Source organism: Ceratosolen solmsi, unplaced genomic scaffold (genome assembly GCF_000503995.2).
Source record: "Ceratosolen solmsi marchali unplaced genomic scaffold, CerSol_1.0 scaffold29, whole genome shotgun sequence".
Classification (NCBI taxonomy): Eukaryota; Metazoa; Arthropoda; class Insecta; order Hymenoptera; family Agaonidae; genus Ceratosolen; species Ceratosolen solmsi.
Window position 1 is genome coordinate 11241628 of NW_011948417.1, and position 25760 is coordinate 11267387.

The window sequence follows — 25760 nt, forward strand, 5'->3', positions numbered from 1 at the left end:
TTCTAAAAATTTACGATTTATAAGAATTGTTATACATTATTCTTTTAATTATATAATATTTAAATAAAAATTTTAATCTGAATATGTTTTATTTTGGTTAATTTACAATAAATTTATATATAATTTATAAAAAAATTTTATCTGCAAAATAATTATTTAAATTTAAATATTGAAAAAATTATATAATATAAATTATATATGATAATTATATATATTTCACATTGTGAGTTTATAATCTTAACATATAACATAAGATAAGTAATATGATTTAACATATCTTGTGCATATTATTTCGAAGAATTCTCAGACAAAAATTATAGAAATTGTTACTATAAATTTATTTGCCTTTTTAATAAAAATGTATATGGTGTAGTTAAACTAATATATTATAACTATTCTTGACATTTAACTGAGTCTGATAGTAATAGCATTCAATTTATTGATATGTTTTATAATGATTTTCTATATTCCAATATTTTCTTAAATTTGGAATGAACTTACAAAATGATTTTTCTTAATTTTGAATATAGAATTTATTGTGAAATAACTAAGAAATTTATTTCAAATTTTATATTCTGAATTATAGTATATTTATTTGCTATAAAAATGTATGAATTATAATAAAATAATAAAATTCAGACAGTTATTAAGAGGTATATGATATTTTAATAATTAAATGTTTTAATACTAGATGTTTGTTATCCAATATTCTAATTTTGTTTATTTCAATAATAATGTCAATGTATATATATGTGTGATTCCATCGAAATTAATATTTAATTTTATTTTACATTTTAAGTTTTATAACTATAATAATGGAGTATATACTATAAATGAGTTAAACATGTAACTTTAGCAATTATAAAACTAATTATATAAAAATCATTTAAGAATTGATTGTCTTGACATTTCTGGCATCAATGACTACTCATAAATACAAACAAGTCCAAAATGGATAAGCTAAAAAATAAGCTAAATATACTATTCAAACTAAGAAATATGATCTTGATTAATAAAAAATTGTATAAATAATAGCTGCATACAATAACTGCTATTAATTATTTAAGTTTATATTATTTTTTATGAAATACAGTATGCACATTACTATATATACATATTATTGGTGAAATATACTAATTCGATAGGATTATAAAATGTTTAAACCATTTACCTTCAGCCCCATTAATCCTTTCCAATTCGTGCTTAAATCTGCTGTATCGAGTCTTCATTTTATGATATAAACAATTCATATTGAAGTTTTCTTATTTATAAATTCATAATATCTTTTATTATATAATTTCAAAATTCTAATCATCTATATATTTTTTTTAATTTTTTCATACAATCTATTTATAAATAGATACTTTTATAAAAATTTACATTATTCTTATTTGATTTAAATGATTTTCTTTTAAAGTTAGTAGTATAATTTTTGTGATGTATATACTTGTTTTCCACACCTTTATACACTAATAATAAATCAATCTATGATTTTAATGATATTGCTTAAAATAGTTGTTCAATAAATCTTTTTTCCCTTAGCTAAATAAATACTTCAATTAAAAATACAGTAGACACTATAATTATTTTTAAGAAAAATAATATATCAGCTATTTCTATTTGAATCGAAAATGATAATTCGATTAGAACATTAAATAAAATATATAAAAAATGTAGAAAACGGGATACACACGATTCAACTATTTGTCAAGTTATATTACAATGATCGATGGGGGTTGTAGGATTTCGTAGAAAAATAAAAATATACAAGGCCGAATTGTATATTTAAAATCACCTTATAGTACCTACACAGAGTTACTTCAAACGATTTTCGAACACTTGAAGATGTACAATTGAACCCTTTCACGTATATTACGCGTATATTTTGTATGTATATGTTACAAAAATTTGTACTAAATATATGAATTATAAATTTTTTTGTTTATCAATTTTGATTAAAAATTAAGTAAAATTAAAAATACATGAATCCGTATATATATAATTATAGTCCAAAAAAACAGTTTTATAAATGACTATCATAATGAAACTATTGATTATAAGCAGAGCTCTACACATTTAGAGATTAGAGAGCAAAAAGAATTAAATCAAATAGCGATCAATAAATTGTACCGTTTTAAATTAATTTAAAGAACTTTAAAGAAACTTACGCATACATGAATATATATATATATATATACTCGAAACTTGAAAAATATTTAAAATATTAAAATATTTTCATTTTCAAACAGTCAATAAAAACAAATGGTGTTTTAATAATCCTTTGATAATAAATTTTTAGGAGGGTTATTAAATATAAGTGTATTAAGAAGCAGTTATTGAGAGAAGAACTTGATAAAAAATAATATAACGATTAATATTAGTACAAATCAGTTATTTTAGATCTAGCTGTGGATTCGAGTTTATATAGGTGGTTAATCACTCCTGATCTTTCTTTAAAAATTAATAAAATTAAATCATTATAAATTATGTAAAAAGCAATTATATACAAGATAAATATTATAATAATTCAGATAATGAAATAATAAAATCAATTCTTTATAAAATAATTTAAAGTATTGAGCAGATTTAATATATAATTTATTTAAAAAATCTAATTGCTATAAATTAAAATTCATAATTAATTCATTGAAAATTAGTATTTTATTTTGATTCTAACAAAAATGAAAAAACTTTATGATTTTTTAATCATTTATTACTTTCAGAATACTTATTTTTTTCATTTTCTTATATTTATGAACATTTATAAATACAAATATTTTTTATATTCCTAAGAAAATTATTTCTTATAAATAAATTTATTTTATTTTTACTTAAAGTATAAACATTACGAATTGAATTTTAACTGAATAGATAATAATAATAGATAATAATAATAGATAACTCAATATAATTGAATTAAATATAGAATCATTATTTAATTATCGAATTAATTATAGAATAATTATAGTGTAAAAAATAAATAAAAATCAAGAATTAAAATTTATTCTTTGTAATAAATAAAAATTGATTTCTCATTATAAGTTTGCTTATGAATTTACTGATACTATTGTATGTTCAATGCAAAAAAATACTGTGTTTTATAAATGTATTTTTTTTATTATTACTGACCATGTCTTTAACTAGATAAAAGCTTATATATATCATTACTAAAATAAGAACTAGAAAATAAGCTATAACTTGTAAGAAGTAATGTCAATAATTTATGTATAGTAAGAATTTTAAATATCGATGAATTATATATATAATAATTTATTTGTAAATTTTTAAACTAATTAGAAGTAAAGTTAATAGTACACTTTGGACAATTATCCTTCATCCTTTCATCTGTTACAACTATTACTGATATTAATTTAAAGGAGTTGATAACAATTTTTAAAAAGCGGCAAGTTTTACAATTTTACAATTTCGTTTGATTTTTAGTATAAAAAAATTAATTTTTCAAATAGTATTTAGAAATAATTGTATGCTCAAATATTGATATTTAGGAATTTACACTATTTTCTGATCTAACCCATCTATGAATAAATGCTACTACGATATATTCGACTCGCGGAGGTACATAGGTATAAATAGCAAGGTCCGATAATTCAGCAATTAGTTTCCCTCTCTGTACATTGTATAATATGTCTTCAATTAATAGATACGAGTTTCTCGTTATATACTGCAAAAATTTATCCGGTTTAACAGATCAGTTTCAATTTTTATATTGGGTCCTCTTACGCTTATTATGACCTTAGTTTAGTACAATACTAAAATATATTTTTAATATCACCTTTAATTAGAATTAGCTTTAAATTTTTCACTCAGAATCGGTAGGGAGAATGATAAAAAGACATAAAATATCATCATGTGATTGTACTTTATGAATTAGTAAGTCATTTTGACATCAAATAAAGAAATAACATAACCAGAATTAATAACAATAAGAATACATTCGTGCTGGATTTTTTAATCGATATGTGACATTTCAGTAAAAAAATACAGGTGACTGATGTATTGAAGAGTTAACGTTATTTGCGACTATAGTGACAGCAGCATATACATATTTGCTAGATAAGGACGATGATCTAATCTTCAGTAATGACGTGTTTACCGCCTACGACTTATGTATATTCTGTTGACCATCGTTTATAACTAGTTGATTCATTGGAAATGACTTTGAGAGCAGATTTTGTTCTTTTCTATTGTCATTATTTTAATTTTTTTTCTTCATACTTACTTTTTTATACTGGTATCGCCTCAAAAAATGGAAAACTTAGTGAACATTAAATCAATGAAGATAAGAACTACAACAATGGTAAAAATGTGAATAAAAGGAAGTCGAAGGTAAGATATTTTAATGACGAGGTGGTTGAGTCTTTCCATTTTTAAATATATTTACGTATAAAGATAAAACATTTAATGAAAAAATACAAAATTTATTGCAAATTAATGCAAAATGAATAGATATATTAATCTTTTATTAGTAATTGCTATAGTAATTTGTCACTTGTATTATAATTGATGAAATTGTAATATTAATGTATTGTTTTTATTAAATTTAAGAAAATAAATAAAAAATATTTTATTAATATAATTAAGTAAAGAATTTATACTTTATACACTAAAACTTATTGTGTGTTTATTTTCAACAATTAATTTATTTTTTGTAAATTATTTATTCTTTTATAGAACAACGCTATATGCTACGTAGATAAAATACATAATAAATTTTAAGTTTTTAATTAATAAAGCAATTAGATAAATAAATTTTTTTCTTAAATGTATTTTAATAAATATGAAACAATAGAAGTTATACACATTGAATACTAATAATATACATTATAAGTAACTTAATGGTAATTAAGTAATTATTACTTAAATTAGTAATTTTTAATGTTTAATCCTTTTATGAATTATATTTGAAATACAGAAACACTCAGTTAAACATAATTGTCCATAATTTCAAAAAACAAGTAATATAGATATTGTATCATATTAAATAACGAATGTATAATTTAATATTGGACATATATTTATAAATAAATAAAAATAAATTAATAAAAATTAATTACTAACTAAAAATATATTGCACTAATTAATAAAACAGTTTAAATAGATAATTTTTATATAGTATTATTTTGCTATTTTACAAATTTAATTATTATTAATTTCTATAATATTTTTAATAATAAAAATCAAACTTCGGTTACATAATAATGATCGGTAAAATATTTTAATTAAATAATTTATTATTAAATTTGAATTGATTTGCTCAAATTTTATATTAATCAGATTGTGTGATAAAAATTCAATAAGATTGTATAGACATAGACTTACACCATACCATTACATCTAACAAGTTGAATTTGTATTTATTTTACGTATTTATTAATGATATATCATTTTAAAAATTAATATTTTGTTCTCTGAATACTCGAAGTAATTATTTGTTATTTATGTCCTCTTCGAATATTTTTAAGACCATGTCATAAAATTTTTTTATTTATTTGCCTAATTATAAAATTCTTTGTTTAGTTAATTTTTATAAATTATGCAATTAATGAATGTTTAATAGAATTTTTTATCTAATCGCATTACCAAATTTGTTAAAAAGAATGTTATTTGTTCTTTACACAATAATTAATCATGTAGTTACAAATAAGTATACAAAATAAATTTGTATATAGATATAATATATTATATAATAATATAATTATTATAATATATAATATATAAATGATATGCAAACTTATATGTATGTAGTGTGAGGAAAACTATTAGTATTATAGATGAGACTAGAGTATTATAAATAAAAATTTTATATTAGTTAAAAAAAAAGTATTTTTATCAAATGTAAAAGAGAATTGAGGAGCCAAATGATTTCATTTGTAAAAAATTAGCAAATTTGATAAAAGCGTATTAAACAAAACACCAGGTTAGGTAAAAGTTTTATTCTGGTTTGAAGATAGCAGACGCAATGGTGAAAGTGTAGACACTATTTCAGTTGAGCTTTAGACATGCGCCTTTTAATTTCAGCGCTCACATTTCGTCTATTAATAGTAACAACAATCTGATCGTTCACCCATTCTATCTACTCTATAATATAGTGCGAAAATCGAAGAACTTACGTACTTTTAATTTTTACTTGGAGTGCCCGAATGGTTTACGCCATCTCACATTTTCTAAAGAAAAAAAAACTGCGTTGCGAATAATGAAAACGAGTGAATAAATGGAGATGGATGATCCGTTTATTTAAACCAATCATACGAGTAAATTTCAAAAAGAGGATAATTGAGCATAAGGGAGAGTTCCAGAGGTTTGTATGGCTGTGCACGTCCGTAAAATTCTCAACGTCAAGCGTGATTCTAACAAGTCTCTTACTGTAAGCTGTGTTTTTACGTTAATTATAGAACTTATTCATTATACATGAACTCTATTATATCAGAGACATGAACTCTATTCTTCTTTTTTTTATTTCTCTTGAACTTCTTTGTAAAGTAAAAAAATAATTGTTTCTAGAGTGAATAGATTATTAGAATCTTATAAATATTATACTAGTATTGTGACTCGGATAAAAATAATTAAAAGTATTATATGAATGATAAAATTAAAAACAATACTAATAAATTACTAAGAAAAAATAATATATCGTTTATTGCCAATACTTATCAGTTTATTGAAGTACTATCCATTACTTTAATCTTATATTTTCTATTATATCCGTAAATATTTTTTAGTAATTTTCAAAATAAAGTATTAGAATATATATCGCAATAATTAATATTACGAATTTGATACGGCAAGACAAATAGCAGCTTTCCTTTGATATTTAAATAACATTTAAAAATTATTTGCAAATAATAACAATAATTGAAATATATGTAAATATGAAATTAGTTAAAATTTATAATTAATTGTATGTAATATTATGTCTTACTGTAATTACTGTCTCAATTATAGATTTCTCACCATTATTATTCACCAGCTATTATGAATAATATTTTAAAGAGTAAAATAATGCTATAAAGTGTTCAGAATTTAAATCAATTTGAGCATTTTTTGTTTGAATAATTTTGAAACTATAAGATGCTTGAAATTATGTTCGAGTTCAATTTTACTGAATCTTAGCTAAAAGTGTAATAGGTGAACTTATCAAATTTATCCACCTTATATAAGAGAATAACATTAAGCATTTGTTATAGATCTTCCCATTGTAATCGTATCTAAATAATAATTTTGTTTTTCAAGGCAAGAAAAACATAATTTTCCAGGTTCATTTACAGATCGTTTTCAAAATAATTTATAATTAAAATAATTAATTTTTGTTTATAATTTTTAAAAATCATTTATTTTTATTGTTAACTCTTTCATTATCTTTAAATGAAATATATAAATTTGATTTAGGTTTATATTAACACTAATATTGTTTGGTAATATTATCTTATTACTATTTCAAACGAATTTATTTGTATAAACTGTATCATGTAGTAGAGAAAACCATTAATCGCTTCGTAAAAAATATACAATTTTTGTATATAAACCAATTATTCTCGTTCTTAGTGTTGGATCTTCAATTATTTTATATTTATTTTATATAATGTCTTAATATCATTTATATTAAATTTATCAATTTTACTATATGTTCTCAAAACATGCCTCTATTATCTTTCAGTAAAAAATAATTCAATTTAAATCAATGAACTACATATAAGAACATATGAAAAATAATATAATATATTTCTAAACAATCTGTAGCATAAACTTAAAAAAGCTGGGTTGTTAATATTATTTAAATCATTTTATTCAATGAATTATTGAAAATTTGCATGTTGAAAGCGTTTTTATTACTTCTTTTAAACTAATTTTTAATATAATAAGTAAATTCAAATTTGCTACAGTATAATATTTCACGCAACCAAAATGGATCTATTCATTTTTTTTGCATTCGATTATGTCTAATTACTTAAACATACAATCCAGCATATGCAAATATTGCTGTGTTAAATTAGGTTTTATTACATCGTATGAATCATTCATTTATATGCTATAAGTCGTTTTAATTAAAATAAGAATTGACATTTATAAAAGCTGAATATTTATATATTTTAAAGTTTTTGTAAGTAAAATATGAATTTCTTTAATAATTCATATAATATAATTATCTTCTTTCTGAGAATACATATTTAAAATAATGATAAAATGTTATAAAGTATTTCCATATTTCATTATAAGGTATAATAATAAAAGGCAAATGAAATTTAATAATATATAGTGATATAACTATTTACATGAAAGTAATATGCATATAATTTTATCTTTCTAAGCTGACAAGAAATATAATTAATAAGCATTAATTATTAAAATAATATAAGTCGTAAATTTTTCAATAATATAATAAATTATGAAACACAAGTACTATTAAATTTAATTAAGAATTTCAGAAAGAATATGAAATTTTACTTTTAATTATTAATTTAGTTTAGTTAGTAATATTAATATTGAGATCAGTATATTTTTAAACATTCATTTTTTAGTACATTTTCTATCTGCTTGTTTTCGAAATGTCAAATGTTAAATGTATATATTATTATTTTAGTCCCAAACCCTTTAATTGCTTTTAATATATAATAAACATTTACAGATCTGTATTAAATACAGACAAGGAATGAATAATAATATATATATATATATATATATTTGACTGTATATGTATATTAACTATTATTTTTCTTTTAAAGATTGTTTACGTTATCAAGCAGTTTTACTAGTTGGTAGTCGAATTTTAATACCGGAATTTAGAATTTATTTCTAAAAATTACTACACAATTTAGTAAAGTAGTATTTCTTATAAAATGTTATTAAAAGCATCTGAAATTGAAACTGAACCATTTGTTATGATCAATCAGTAACAAAATATTATATTAAAAAACGGGAACGACACTTAATTCGGAAGCAATGGACGATAATATTCATTAGGAGCAGAATCAAGAAGACATCGAAGCACTACTCAGCTATGAAATCATTTGGAAAATGTGTCAATAAAACAGAATATTTACAATGAAGTTTAAAAAAATAACAGTATTATTGAACAATAGTTTTTAATAATTTATAAATATTATATATAGACAAGAAATTCATACTGATGGTATAGTACAGATAAACGGTTTCAATGAGACTAATTAAAGTTACGGTAGACAAATGTAATCAGCTCTTGCAAATATTAATCTTAAATTGACGTGAAATATTGTATAAAGGATGATTAATTATCTACCAAAGAAAATAATTTAAATTAAAAAACAATAATTTAACTGTATAATCTGTAAGTAATAGTATCGGGTCCATTGATACATTCAAACGATAAAGAAGACATTAAATAGTCTTTTGAACATTAATAAATCTTAATTAGTTTAATTTGAGAGAATATTCATTTATTAATTAGTGCTAATGAATCTAAAATTTATCAAATCTTTTAAGGAAAGAATAGTACTAGATAATCCAAAATTAATATTTTGCTATTCTTTGAACTGTGGAAAGTGTCTAGATAGTGTAAATAAAGTAATGTAAAGATTTTAATTACATTTCAGAAAATAATAACTATACTTTGGAAATTTTTTTCAAAGTCATTGCCAAAGATGAATTTCGATGAAATTCCTTTAATTAATTTGCTTCTAAATTCAAGAATGCGATTACTTCGTTGAAATTACTAAAATTGTCAAATGATTAATGTACGCCTAAAAAAAAGCTAAAGAAATTATTGCTGAATGATCATATAATTATTTTAAGTTATATATAAAGTAAATACATCGAGTATAATTGAACCAAAAATATGAATTATTATCTATATTCAAAATTAGAATTATATGATGTTTCTCATATTTTTCATATAAATATAAATACAATTATAAAAAGTAAATAAAATATAGCAAGTTCCTATAAATACAAAAGTAACGTAACTTAACTTAATAAAAGAAATATATAAATTAAGGTCTAATTATAAAAAACATGTATAATTTGCGTGAAAAATAGAAAAAAGGCACGATTTATATTTTGGTTATTTAGGAAGGAAATACTATTGAAAGAATTTGTCATATTATTTTAAATTATTAAATACATAATAAACAATCATATAATAAAAAGAGTGAAATAATTTACAAAAATGAGTGTGGTGTGATGATATTATTAAAAATTATTAATGTAAATACAGTATTAATGTACATAAATTACATTATATGTATTTGTATTATATAATAAAATTTCATTTATTACTGAATCGAAGTAATTTTAAGAAATAATCTATGTATATTTAATGGAAAACACTTTAAAAATGCCTAAGATTATCTACCATTCTTTTGTATATAATGTTTAATATTAGAAAAAGTAATATTACAATCATTTTAATTTAAGTTATTATATAAAGTAGATTACTATAGCTAATTGAATGGAAATAATTTTTTATTTAACTTGAATCAAATACTACCGATAAATACATGAATAATGAGAAATGAATGATTAATCGATGGAAGAAGCAATAACGAACTTTTCAGGTAGCTTAATAACATTCACTTGAAATAAATAAATATTCTTTTAATTTGATGAAAAATTAAAAGATAAAATAAATAAGAAAATTTTTTTGAAATGATACGTTTGTTTATTTGTCTTCCTGCATATTGTACTTTCGATTGGATTTCTGGCGGTTTATTAGTGACATTCACTGTAAATCATAAAACTTTTTTTATTAAAAGTCTAGTGTATCTTTTTATTACTAATTAAATAAATTTTTATTTTAAATTTTCCTGATAATCATAGTTTTATTGATTAAATATTAACTTTAAAATATTTTATTAGATTTTTAATTTTGTAGATGAGGGATGCTATCTTGCCGAAACGAAATAATAAAGTAGCAACCTTGAAATCAAAGCCATCTTTAGAAATTTATCGACCTCCTGGTAAATATAATTAATGTAGTTTTTTACATATATATGTGTGTAATTTTTATTATTTAAATAACATTATTTCTAATTTTCTTATTGTAATTTTCTAGGCGTTAGAACTGATGGACCTCATATAATACATCCTTCTACACCTAATATAATAAATCCACAATTGAATGTACATGCTAAAGAATTTACTATGAAACAAAATGACTATCAATTACCTATGTAAGACATTATTTTTATAAAATTACATGTATTGTAATTAGTTTATTAATGAAAATATTGAAAAATTTAATTCCTTTAAAAAATATAAATTGGTATTGATTAAATCAAAGTTTAATGTTTATTATATAAATTTTAAAAAACTGATAAAAATATTTGAATTATTTTTTATATTATTTAATCATTTAAAGGTAAATTTGTTTATCTAACTCAATTAATAAATATACAAAATAAATATACAAAAAATAATAATAAAAATTTCATGTTTTTATGTTTTTATCAAGCTCGGAATTGAATTTAGTGGATCGTCCTTACTATATTCAACACAGTAAGTCAAGTGGAAATATACATCAATACCTTTGTTCACAGCATCAGCAACAGCTTCATTATCCATTGCAATATCAATCGTCAACCAATTCACAGCATCATACAACAAATTATCATCCTTTAACAATGACAATGCATCAGCCACATATTCTTAATACATCTACATTTAGCGGAAATATCTTACACGTAAGTTAAATATGAATTCATTTTACATTCTTTAGATGTAAATTTTTAAACAAAATTTTGAAAGAACTGGTAATTGTCAATGCACCACAATTTTTGTTTATCATAAATAGAAAAAATAATTACAAACCATTTGAGCCCTTAACTCTATATTAACTGTCCTTATTACGTATTTTGTTAATTTTCTTTATATTAAACGAATTCCAGTATCAGTATTACTTAATATCGTATAAATGCAATTACGAAGGCAATAACTAATATCTAATGATTTTAATTCATAAAATCATGAATTTAAAATTGTTACTTTTATATTTAATTACACCAATTACCACTATGGTGATCTGTGCATAATTTGTTTAGCTTATTAAAGAGAATGCTTCTTTTTTACTGACATTTTTTTCCTTACACCTCTATAACAAAAAATTAATCTCATTCGAAAAATTTGTTCGATATTTTTTACAGAATTGTAATTTAAAAAAAATCAGTTTTATACATAATGTTAAACCCAAAAATGTTATAAAACATTTTATTTATTTTATTAATTATATCTATAAATACTTAATAAAATGTAAATAAATAATAATGTATTAAAAATAAGAATTTTATAAAATATTTATATTTTTATAAATAATTAAAGATTACCTGATACATGATTTTTATAATATAATTATTATTTTAATATACAGGATTAATTTTTATATAATTAAAAGCATTTGATTACTTTCAGTTTTATTCTTAATTTTATATATAAGAATTATTGGGAAAATTAACATACTTACAATAATAATATACATGCTTATATAAAATAGTAATAAAATTAAATTAATACAATTCTAAAACATTAAATGCTCTGCATTACTTGCATTTGTTTTGTAATAATAAATAGACGATAAATTTTCAGTATCATTTAATACTTTATAGTATTTACTTATAAATAATGTTGTTAATATAATAATGTTAAATATGGTATTAAGTAACTAAAATTATGACAAAATAATAATAACGATAAAAACATCAAATAAAACCTGTTAAAATACTGTTGAAACTATTTCATTAGTTAATTAATTTAATTACTATTTAAAATATAATAAAGAAGAAATTAAAAAATAATCTATACATATCGAATAAGAAAAAGTTAATGAGTATACTTCTACATTTAAATATTTTTTCTTTAGGTCTCTATTATTATTTGTGAATTAATAAGTCACAAATTACATTATTATCAATTATTTATAAAAATTGTATAAAATAATATAAATATCATTGTAAATTATAAGACATATATAAATTAAATAAAAAATGAAACACCTAAACATGTTTTATAACGTATAAAATTAGTCATGTATGCTTATAGTCTCTATGAATCAAATTGTACATTACATACTTATTGATTTACTGATAGATTCAATGATGTATTAGCTTAACCAACTTTGATGCCGTAATTTCTATTGTAGTTTAATTGAACTATTTTTTAAATGACAACAATTAATTATGAAATAATATTATATTAGTGATATTTGTGCAATACGTATAGTATCAATCAATATCAATCTTTTATTTGGATGACACATTTTTTTTGTCTACGTCTTTTATGATATTTTATAAACTAAATCTTATTCGTTAAGTTTCAATTTACTGCATTAAATAATACAATAATGTATTGTATTTATATAATATAATATAATATAATATAATATAAATAAAAATAATATAATATAAATAATTGAAAAAGTAATAATCTAAACTAATAAATCAAATAATTATTCTATCAATCAATTAAATCAATTAAATAGTAAATAATCTATAAGAGCATTAATATAATTTTAAAAAATAAAAAGCTCCTTATGTTTCAACATAATATCAGCAAAAACTTATCGGAAGTATTTTCGTAAAATTGAATACAAATTTTATGTTCATATCGTAAAAGTAGTCGAAGTGTAAAGTAAAAAGTATTTTATGTAAGACTAAGATTTATTAAAAAATCCATTGAATCTCTATTTTTATAACGCATGCCATAATAATTATAGTATGATGAAAAAAAAAATTATGATACTAAATATAATATTTATCAAAAGACAATCCCATCGAAAACTAAATGGCAGATATATAACTATAGAATAATTTTTACGTAATTAGAAATATCCTATCATACTTTTTAAATATTTGACAACTTTTATCAAGAACGAAATTGATATAAGAAGCTCTAATGAAATAAGTTAAATAAATTAAATCCTAAAATATTAATAATTAGTTCTAAATTTCTACTGTAAGGCATGATTTAACACTTTTCGTCATTTTAGATAATAAAAAATAATTAAGCAATTTCAAAATGATTGTTATTTGCTGAATAGTAAAAAAAGATAAAGCTTACTGCGATTATCAAGCATTACACTAATATTTTTGGTCAAAAACTTATTTTATTAATATTATTGCATATTTGTAATATTTAATTTTTAAATAAAAATTCAATTTAATTTGTTTTGTGTTTAATTAAAACCTTATTTTTTCTTATCGTATAGAATGCTGGTCAAGTTCACTTTAGTGTAGAACACGATATAAAATCTGCAATCTCAAAACCAGGCAAATTGACAAAATCATTATCTTTTATTTCATCCTATGGTTTAAGACGTACAAAAAGCTTCACAGTTTCTGACATTTTAATGACTAAAACTATGAATATTGCAGATATATCAGAACTTGGAAAGTTTCCTTCTAATATACAAGAAATATTGTTTCAAGCAATCGATAGTAAGTATTAATATATAAGTCAATTTAATTAACTTTAATATTTGTACTTATAATTTTATATTAAATTTTAGGCAAATACATTTTGCCGACCATAATATTGTAAAAAAATAGTTCATTAGTATTACATTTATTATAATATAGTTGCACTTATTGAAAAAACAATTATTGATTTGTTAATGAAATGATAATGGGTTTATTCATGATCTACAAAAGCTCTTAAATTAAATTGCGGAACTTTAACTACGAATAGTTCAAACATAAATATTTATTAATTGTAGAAAGATATATATATATGTATATATATATAAATAATAATCCATTTCATGTAAATATATAGTTGCAATTCATGGAACCTGACATGGTAAACATAGATTGAAACATGAACGCTGTATATATAAATTCCTTTGATTACGATGCATCAGATAATAAATATTAGTTGATATTTAAACTTTCTGAAAAACTTAACTCTTTTTTAAAAAATATTCTATTTTCACTAACTCTGATTGGTTATATAAGTAATTCTATTTACTTTTGTATTTTCATAAACTTTATCTATTGCCATCGTAACTCCGACCTATTAAAATCTTTCTTAGTGAGCGATCGTTTTTGTAAGACATTCTATTTCTAACGCAATTATCCTTATTCTAAATATTTATTTCCAGATACTTTCTATTTTTAAATCAATCTTCACATTTAATAGTGATATGAAATCATTTTAATTCACATCAATAACTTATCTGCATAATTATTAATGAATAAAGACATTAGTATTCGTACTTTGCACTTACTCATAGATAATTTTTAAGGTTTTTATATATTAAGTAATTGAATTTAGTAAGAACAATACATTTATAAAAATTAATGGATAAAATCATCTAAAGTATTATAAATGAAATAAATCTAGAATAAGAATAAATCTTGCATTTTAAATTATTATTTTTTTACTTTACTTAATCCACCTTTTATTGGCAATTCGAGTATCAAAACAATTCTTTAAACTACATGAAACCACATTCTAAAGAAAAAAGGAAATTGTTATAATATATAATAATATATAATAATAATAATTATGGTTATATATAAAAATACTGAAACATATACATAATATTATATAGATAAATCAAAATTAAAAAAAAATAGAATAAATAATAAACAGTAAAACTATTAGTTATCAAATAAGTTATCGATGTATTTATAATAATGAAAAAAAATTTATTAATGCATTCAAACATTCGACTTTTTGAAAAAAATTTAAAGTTTTTTATATGTATCTTAAGTAATAAAAAACATTTTATAGTATAACTCATTTTTTAAATAATTTTTAATGTTTAAAAAAATTTTTAAATCAAAACCCAAAACAATATTTTTTAAATATGCGTTTCAATTGTTTCTATCGCTTTTGCATTTTATACGTAGACTATGATAAATAAAATGTTATTATCTTTTTCAATATTCAATTTGGGTAAAGTGAAACAAACTTTTACATAAATTTAATATACAAGTATTAAAATTATAATTAAATATATTTAGTTGATTAAATTTTTTTTATTTAATTGATTCATTAAATTTTGAATTTAATGAGTTTAATATATTTTGTTTCAAATTATAATTTAGCATACAAATTTATTATTTTTTTAATTATTAAATTTATTTATAGATATTTAAATGAAAACGTTTAAAATACTGATACAATATTTTCTTTTTTTAGTATTATAAAAATAGCTTATATATGTTGATTTTTTCAAAAAACATAAATAATAATTGCTTATTTATAAATCAGTACCATAAAGAAGCAAATTTATTTATAAGTATTTTCTTAAAAATTAAAAATTTTTATTCAATAATTTTCAGACCCAAATGTTCTGAGCGCACGAGTACTTATGGAACTTGTAAAACATATATTAATACGAGTCATCGAAAATCAGTGTTGCGCTGAACCAGCAGCTAAAATATGTATTATAATAATTGAAGTGAGTATTTTAATTCAAACGTAAATATGCACCTAAATTTTAATCGAAAATTGGAAAACTTTGTATTTATTTAGCAAGAAGCGAAAGAGACATTTCTGGAGTCCTTACTTAACACGTGTCAGCAATGGTATCAAGAACGCAATATAACACTAGAGGATATTTCTTTACATCACCATTTTTCGGCTTTTATGTCATTCCTCAATGAGATGTACTGTCAGGTATTATATTTAAGAATTCAATAACAGCATATGGAGAAACTAAACTTATACATCTTTTATAATTATAAGCATTTATATTAACGATAATGAAGACATTACAAAATCCAAAATTTACCATTATTTCATTCATTGATATAGTTAAAAAAATTTTATAATTTTATTTTAATGGTAAATATATCAATGATATTGTTCTCTTTATGAAAATTCCACTAATAATATGGAATTTTCATTTTACTTTAAATCTTTCATGCGATTTCTTATGACGACGAAAAAGGCGACACCAAATCATAATTTAACTGAATACTCATAATCAACATTTAGATAATGTAACTTTGTCTATATATGGAATATATTCAATACAGAATTTCATATATTTAAAAAATAAATTTTACAAATTCTCAATATTATTAATTAATATATTAAATATTATATTAATTGTCAAATTTTTAAAGCCATTTTCAATTTTTCATATTATTCGTACTTCTACTGATTTATGTAATTTCATTAATATAAATTTATTTATAATAATTTATTTAAGAACCTGTTAATATTTAATGAAATTACTGTACACTTGTTGTATATAATCCTTAAATTTTTAAACAGTTAGTATTTTGATAAATAGATATATCAAGTAGTTTCAGCTCTTTATATTCACATTTGAATACATATCTATTTCGTCTTAATAAAAATAATTACTTTTATAGTAATATTATAAATCTAATATATTTAAATATATTAGTATATTTAATATAAATCTAATAATTAAATCTACATATATTTTAAAAACACTATTAATGGTTTCCAAGTATTAAGAGATAATAATCATCTGCCTTTGAATAAAAAGTAATTAACAACATTTAAGTAGGAATCACCGTTAACTGATGTTGATGTAAGGGCAATTTGTTGAAGAGCGATACAGCTCTCATGTGCGGATATTTATTGGTTATGCTCATATACAGTCATACATATTTCTCACGAAACGTAAGAGTTAAGATAATAAATTATTATGGAATTCAAACAAGCATTAGAATGTCACGAAGCACAATTTATCAGATATTTCAGTATCTACTTGTCCGAACTTTTAGTATTCCTATAAGATTATTTTAAATCGTCTATATATAGTATATATAATATATTATATATACATATATATATATATATATATATATATGTGTGTGTGTGTGTGTGTGTTAGAAACTGATGTTATTTCCTCGCTCGAACTGCCAGTGCTTCGATAGCTTTAATAATTTGCTGTCGCTCTAGCAGATGTTTGAGTGGGAGTCCAGTAGAAAGATTATAGAAAGGTGTAATTTGTGAAAACATCGGTAACATATGATTTATGAACAGTTACATTTATAATAAGCATGGTTCACTTCTTATAGAAGACTGTAAAACTCTGTCTTGTCTCAATAATGAGGTTGCTTCTTGATGGTGACCATGTCGTAGCTTCTGCTAGTGTCAGATCGCTGCTCAGTGGAGCATCATCAGAAAGGATCTCTCAGAGTTGAACAAGAACGAGAGAAAGGATCTCTCAAGTTGAACAATCGAGGTATTGTTTAACATAGAGAGCACGTCAACAGTGGAATTACATGGTTTTTTTGATGCCTCTCAATTGACAATGGCAGCAGTCAGATACTTTGCCGTAGATTACTCTAGACGCTTAATGGAATTACGTTCCCGATACGTCGAATCCAGCAAATTTCGCATCCCGAGAACTAACGATTAGTTAACATCAAAATAATCCACACTGGTGGGGATTGGACCACCATGGATACACTCACCAGACTTGAGCGACGAGTAATGCGATTAGGAAGCTTGTCCTGACATCTCATTAGTAGCAGCAACTCACAAGCCGATCTATCACCGCGGACATTATTGACAAGTACTCAACTCTCAATAAGTTATTGACAATAACAGCTATATGTATCAGATTTCTTGCACGATTGAACAGAAAGCATGAATCATCTCCAATTAACCAAATATCCCAAAGAGACTTGGAAAATTCAAGGATTTTTTGGATAAAGGCAACTCAAGCTGCCTACTTTTCTCATGAACTCAAAATCTAGCAGTCCCACGAAAATTTGTCGACTGCTCATGCATTTCACCGCCTATCATACATCGACACCCTAGGAGTTATCAGAGTTGGAGGAAGACTAATGAGAGCATCATTAATACAAGAAAATAAGCACCAGGCTATTCTGCCACGACATTCGCAATTTTCAAATCTCATCATTGTTCATGCCTATCTCCAAACTCTTCACATACGCTCATCAATAGTATTGGATTCTTGGTAGAAGGTCTTCACTGAAATCTCACATCTTACGATGCATTATATGTGCTCGGCAAAGGGGGGTCCGTGCTCGTCAATTGATGGGCTAACTACCTCTTTCTCGAGTCACGCCATCACGACTTTTCAGCCATACAGGTATTGATTTTGCCGGCCTCTTAACCATACAACCCCGGAAGGGGTGAGGTGTAAAAACCCACAAGGCATGGATTTGTGTTTTTATATGTTTTACTGCGTCTGCTGTACGTCACGAGGTGGTTCGAGATTATACAACAGAAGATTCATTAAAGCATAGCGATAATTCTCGGCTTGCAGAGATATTCGCATACATTATACTCTGATTGTGGTACTACGTTCATTGCAGCGGAAGTTGCTCTCAAAAAATTGTTCACGCAAAGTTCTCAAGAACATCATCAGATAGCTTCAATCATCTCAAATGACAGCTCTCAGTGGAAATTCCATCCACTCGCTAGGCCTCACATGGGAAGAAAATGGGAAACAGTGGTGAAGTCTACAAAACTTCATCTAGAACGTATAATTGGAGAATCGTTGCTTACCTTTGAAGAAATCACTTCTCACTCTGCTACCTCAGATTGAGACAATCTTGAACATTAGGCTTCTAAAGCCTAGAAGCTAGAAGATTTTTCGGCACTAACACCAGGTCATTTTTTCATCAGAAATTCACACGCTACAATTCTTGAATCATCTCTAAATGTCTTGGTCACTTCGAGACTATCACAATGGTGATTTATACAAAACGAGTTCAATAATTTTTATCACAATGGTCAGCCCACTATTTACAACGGCAACAATCAATTTCCAAATAGCATCATCCACGGAATGACATCAATACAAGTGGCCCCTCGCTAGAGTAATTCATCATCATTCATCCTGGTAAGGATGGGCTGACCAAAGTAATCCCATTAAAAACAGCTTTGACTGTCGTGGTAAGACCAATATATAAATTAGCAGTACTCCCAATCCCCATCAAAGGGGAATAATCATCAATAGAATTGCTGATGGCGGGCGGAATGTTCGAGATTCAGAGAATCTCTCGAATGTTATCATTTAGGGAAAAATCCGAACGGCTATTATTGCAAAGAAAAATGTCATCGGTTATCATTTCAAGGAAATAACTCAACGGTCATAACTTCATCCTTCCACACTACAAGACAGCTTGAAGGAGACCAGCAATCAAGTTACCACCACATAACACTACACGAAGAAGTGTTAAGAGACTCGCGACCTTTCACTTTCTTCTCACTCTCACCTCTCATTTTCAGTGTAGCGTTTCATCACCAAGCGTACTGCATCAAGAAGATCCGAAGACTTACAATGTAGTGCATGCTCACACCACGTGGTAACAACCAAGAAACGGCAAGATCTTACAAATTTTCATCATCAACGTAGAATCATTATATTGTAGTTGGAAAAAAAATAAACACCAAGCACGAAAAGCAGACGTGTTAAATACTGAATTCAAGCGCTACCCCCTCCACTTGTCCAAACTTTTCTCTCACCAGATAACTGGTGGCAATAATCTAATTCTAATCAACCGGATAAATGTCAATTTAATTAATTGGTGATAAATAAATTAAAATGATCATGTGAGATAATTTTTTAAACATAGTTACTTAAACTGAAATTCACATTTTTTATCCTCTTTACTTTATTCTGCCCGTTAAACTTTTGTTAAAAAAAGTCCATATATCTATTTTTATATCTTTAATATATTTTGTTGTTATAACCAAATAATATTGAAGTAGTTTGTAAAGCTCTGTGGTGGTTAATTCCACATGTTTTTTGTTTTTTTGTTAGATTACGTAGTTTCTCCTTGTTTTTTTTTTAATTATTCATAAATGAATTCACATATTATTTAATTCACTATTAAAGTTTGTTAATGAAAAATACTTATTAACTAATAATACGTAATATTATAATGAATATTTTTATTCATAATTAAGTTTTCTATTCCAGAAACAAATTATTTTAAAGAAAATTATAATTATAATAAGATTCAGTCAATATTAACACAAAATAAATTAAGATATTATTATATTATAATTTGATATTGCATTATAATTTTATATTATATTACACTATAATTTTACGTATATGTTCAAGATTAAGAGAATCTCTCGAATATTATCATTTGAGGGAAAATCCCAACGGTTCTCATTTCAAGGAAATTATTCAACGGTTAAAACTTCTAAGGAAATTCTCCAAAGGCCGTTGGAGGTTCGGAAAAGTGGTTCGTTTGTAATGATACACGTGCACAATGACTTCCACTGTTCTTCGCACCACAGTTGCGCCCATTGTTTCTAGCGCAATAATCGGCCCTTTGCTGTCATCTAACAAAGATGCCGCGGGGCTATTTGTACGAGATCGTGAGAACCTTTCAAGAGTGTCTAACGTATGGAAATAATCAAGTCGATAAACATCTCCAAAATAGTCGTTTTAGCTAAACATCAGGGAAGGTCTAAGTCATTAGATATCTGAGAAAACCCAGCTCATTAGACATCTGGCAATAGTCGTCACATGCAAAATTTACGATGTAACGGGACACAACACATCCATTGTTATCAAGTCGACCAAGCGAAGCCCAAGAGAAGAGTGAGCTTCCTAATTGACGGGTCTGCCGCTAGAGGCGCTCTTGTCGATGTGGCCACTGTCGAAGCTAACCTCCTTCAGAAGACAGAAGACGGAAGGCAAAGGCGTGCTCCTATTGAAGAAAACTAAGGCAGAGACTTTCCTTGAGCAGGGATTCACAGTCAGAGGCCTTATAAGTAGGGACGACTCAGATACAATCGCTGCCTGAGTGTGCATAATCAGTTGCTGATCCTTACAAGATCAACAATAACATCAACATCTTAAAGAGCATCTGGAGAAGACAACTTATTCAACACAAGATCAGTTATAAGCAACTGAAAGGATGTGATTGAATATGGTGTATCCATAATATATAAATCCAATCAAAGAATAGTGTAACTGTAAATTAATCATATTTTTGAAGAAACGCATATTGTACTTCTATAATCCCTTCACTTACCTCGTTCCCAAACACCTGCTAGGGCCGGCGGTAAATTAAAGCTATCGAAACAATGGCAGATCGAGCCAAGAAATCAAACAGTTTCGAACAGTATATAATATGTATATATTATTGTATTGATGTATATAGATATATATAATAATAAAATTGAAACATATATATTTTTAATTCAAATTTAATTTTGCGTAATGAAAAATCTGTAAAGTTTAAAAAATACAAACTTTTTTGTAGTTGAAACGTCTTCAGCTACAGCTAAAAACACAGCAGGAAGGTATTCCTCCAGGACGAGTACTGCTCACGCTACTATGGAAATGCTGTCAAGATTGTTTACGTCCCCCAATGATTAATTCTCATACAGAAGTATTAATTAAATATATTTATATTATTTTTAAGTATTGTTTTTAAAAAAAAACAGCAGTATCTTAATTAGCATTTTACTTAGTACTAACTCGTTGAACAGAAATATAAAGTAGGATTTCAGCTCCTCAGTCGTATATTTTAATATAATTTGCAGTATTATAAGTATCCTACGGTTATTAACAACTACGCCCTCAAAAAATATAACCATCACGAACATTTCTCACATCGTTTTTATAATTTGTTTAAATGGAGTGAGCATATGCAATCTATAAATGAAGAAATAACATTCATAAAAAAATTAAAATAAAATTGATATAATATGATGAGTAATAATTAAAAAATTCTTTTATACATATACATCATTGCTTCCACAATTGCTTCCTATTCACCTCTACCTAAGATTTTATTTTCAGTTTCAGATTTTATATTCTTTTGTTTTCTGATAGAAAAAAATATTTGAATTAAATAAAATTATTGGAGATAAAAAGTTTCTTCACAAGATATAGAAGAATACATTGGAAGAGATATTTATTATTCAATGAAATGCTTTATAGAGTGCATACATGAATAGTTTTTTTATAATAATTCTTAATAAAGATGATTGGTACTTATTTATGACAACTTGTCCTTCACATTCACTTTTGTACCCTCGCACGTATTTATTTTATATATTTGATAAATATCATTCATTTAAAACTGTGTATTATAATTTATTACCGTAATATATAACTACGATACATTGAACTTGTATCCTTTTTTATAATAGCTTAAAGATATATCAATTCGTTCACATACGTCTTACATATTGTCTGCGGCATAATATTTGTGAATTTATTTGAGAATTGTTGTTACTTAATTATGATATCTTAAAAGTACGTACGCTTAAAACATATTTTAAATATTAAATAAAAAATTAATATTTTTTTAGACATTTACCTTTCTATAAGCAATAGTAAATATTTTCAATGAACCCTGTAATATCTGCTTAAATTATGCATCTATCTTCATCCTATTTATCAATTTTATTTTAGTTGAGGTGATGAATAAAACTTAAGCAATTACTTAATAAGTATTTTAATGAATTAAAAATATTATTAAATTAATGAAATAATTCTTTAACTTAATTTTAACAAAATTTTAACAAAAGGTTAAAAGAATAATTTAGAGGCTATAATACTTTTGGAAGGAAAATTGAATTATTGCAATAGTATTATAAAAATTGAATATAAATTCTTAGTTTTATCTTTATTACAATAATTCCGTAAAAATATCCAAGTAACAGAAGCAAAATCGAATGCATTTATTACTGCAGATGAATTCCCTGTTCTTTATACTGACGTGTATTGGTAAAGACCTAGCGACAGAGTTGCCTACACAACTGCAACAACTTCTGGGAGGCGTACGAGATGCCTTCCTCAATGAAGATACAACTTCGCCAGCAGTACGTAAGACTTTGCTTCAGCTAATCGAACTACACGCAGCTCATTGGCAATTACCTGCCACTGCAGTTGTTTATTACTATCCAGGCTCCGCAAAATGATGATAATTTAAAAAATGGCAGTCTACTACACCATTTTTCGTCGATATTATCTAATTTCATTATTACCTTTGTAAAGACAAATTTCTGGAACAATATAATTAAAACTTTCACATCTTTATATTTACATATTCATTCATTATATATTTGTTAAAAAATTTATTTTTTGGGCATGCACATCAAACTCTATAAATATAGTATAATATTCTATTAATAATGTAACGGCGATGATAATACATAATAATACCAATACCGTAAAGCCACTGTAAAATAAATCATTTTTGTTAATTAATATTTTATTTATTATATACAAAAGAATATTACTAAAACCGATAAAGATTATTATGTAAAATTGTAATCTTTTAAAGGTTAATTACAAAATTATTGAAGATAATTTTCAATTTAATCTATAACTGTTTAGTAATAAATATGCTAATATATTTTATTAGATAACAAATGTAGAATTTCTATCAATAAAGCAGTTATTGATATAGCTATTAATAAATTCACATGCTAAAATAATAATAAAAATATATATTTCATACAAAATATCTTAATATTGTTATTATAAAAAAAGCTTAATTAAACTAAAGTTATAAACAGGATTCCATATTAATAAGGAAAATATAATTTTCCTTAATAATTATTTTTGATGAATATTATATTTTATTATTAAATATATATACATTATTTATAAAAAGCGACTGATTTTTTATAGGAACAATATTTTTATTTTATAAATTAAATAATTAATTATCATATATTAAACATTATTTTATATTAAAAAATTTGTAAATATTTTTATTTGATATAAAATTGTGTTCGAGAATGCGAGAACGTTTTTCCTTTTTTGTCAGTGCAATAAAACATCTGGCAAGTAACATCGTAAAATTTTTATTTGGATTTCAAACTTCGCTTACTCAAAATTTCCTACATGCTGTCGCATGCGGCAGCAGCAATGAGAAATCTGCTCATCATGAAGACCTAGAGACGACTAGGCCCTTAATTAACTCCGAAGCCAAAAGAGGCGCTGACCTCGCACTATAAGGGAGGAGTCTCTGATTGGACAGAAAATAAGGGAAGGGGTTCAAGTAAAATTCATGGTCAGCAAATGTATTTAAGGGGCACAATTTTCAATACTTATTTACTCTTGATACTTATCCCTCTCGATACTTAACTCTCTTAATCCTTATCACTCGTGATATTTAACTGTCTTGATATTTAATCTTGATAGTTTTTAGTTAGTAGTATTTTCTTGATATTACTCTTTTCGAAGTGTCTCTCAGTTTTTTGATATCTATTGCTAATTAGTATTTTTGATATCTCTCTTTTAATAATACTCTCTCAATATTAAACCCTTGAGATATTTCATACTCAGTTAAGTTTTAGTGGAAGTCCATTTAGCGCTATTTTGGGAACGACCTACACTTCTTCGGATTGTCCATTAACACTGTTAATGGAACAGTAGTTACTGCCTCGGAAGAACCACGACATAAACCCGCATGTCCACTAACGCAGTTCAAGAAACTATAGTTACCTGTTCCAAGGGAGCCACGACAATCCGCCTATCAGAGTCTGAAGACGAGTCAACGATTAGTCTTTGTAAGTAGTATCTACTACAATAATTACATATATATTGAGATTCAGAGTATTACATCGACAAGTACTAAGAAAGAGGAAGCTACTCTTAAAACGACAGTGCGAAATAAATTCTTGTACGCGTCGTCAAGTTTCGCGCCCGCCAAGGGCATCCCACTTCGTAATCCTCACCTTAGTTCAAGTTCGGAAGCTTACGAAAGTAAGCAAAACCCAACGCAAGTGTAGGCAATCCAGTTTCGCGCCACTTGCGATATCTTTCAATCATAAAGCCGCATTCATAACCTCAACCACACACGTGCTCGTTCAAAAGGCGCTAGTGTCGA

The 25760-nt window shown here is 24.5% G+C and overlaps 1 protein-coding gene across 2 annotated transcripts; it reads left to right on the forward strand.

Moving 5' to 3' along the window:
• The first annotated feature begins 6037 nt into the window (after positions 1 to 6037).
• Positions 6038 to 23959, forward strand: LOC105359882 (uncharacterized). 2 transcript variants are annotated; one of them, XM_011496621.1, is made up of 9 exons: positions 6038 to 6319; positions 10865 to 10949; positions 11045 to 11162; positions 11444 to 11672; positions 14189 to 14417; positions 16269 to 16387; positions 16462 to 16605; positions 22173 to 22301; positions 23614 to 23959. In XM_011496621.1, the coding sequence occupies exons 2-9, from the start codon at positions 10865 to 10867 to the stop codon at positions 23839 to 23841; spliced, it is 1281 nt and encodes a 426-aa protein (XP_011494923.1). In that variant the 5' UTR covers positions 6038 to 6319; the 3' UTR covers positions 23842 to 23959. The 2 variants fall into 2 exon arrangements, with proteins under 2 accessions (XP_011494923.1, XP_011494924.1); XM_011496622.1 differs by lacking the exon at positions 6038 to 6319 and adding an exon at positions 10527 to 10547.
• Positions 23960 to 25760: the final 1801 nt, after the last annotated feature.

Coding starts and splice junctions, on each gene's coding strand:
- LOC105359882 (XM_011496621.1), top strand. CDS start 10,865: ATGAGGGATGCTATCTTGCCGAAACGAAATAATAAAGTAGCAACCTTG. Junction 10,950..11,044: donor AGAAATTTATCGACCTCCTG/GTAAATATAATT, acceptor GTAATTTTCTAG/GCGTTAGAACTGATGGACCT. Junction 22,302..23,613: donor TGATTAATTCTCATACAGAA/GTATTAATTAAA, acceptor TTATTACTGCAG/ATGAATTCCCTGTTCTTTAT.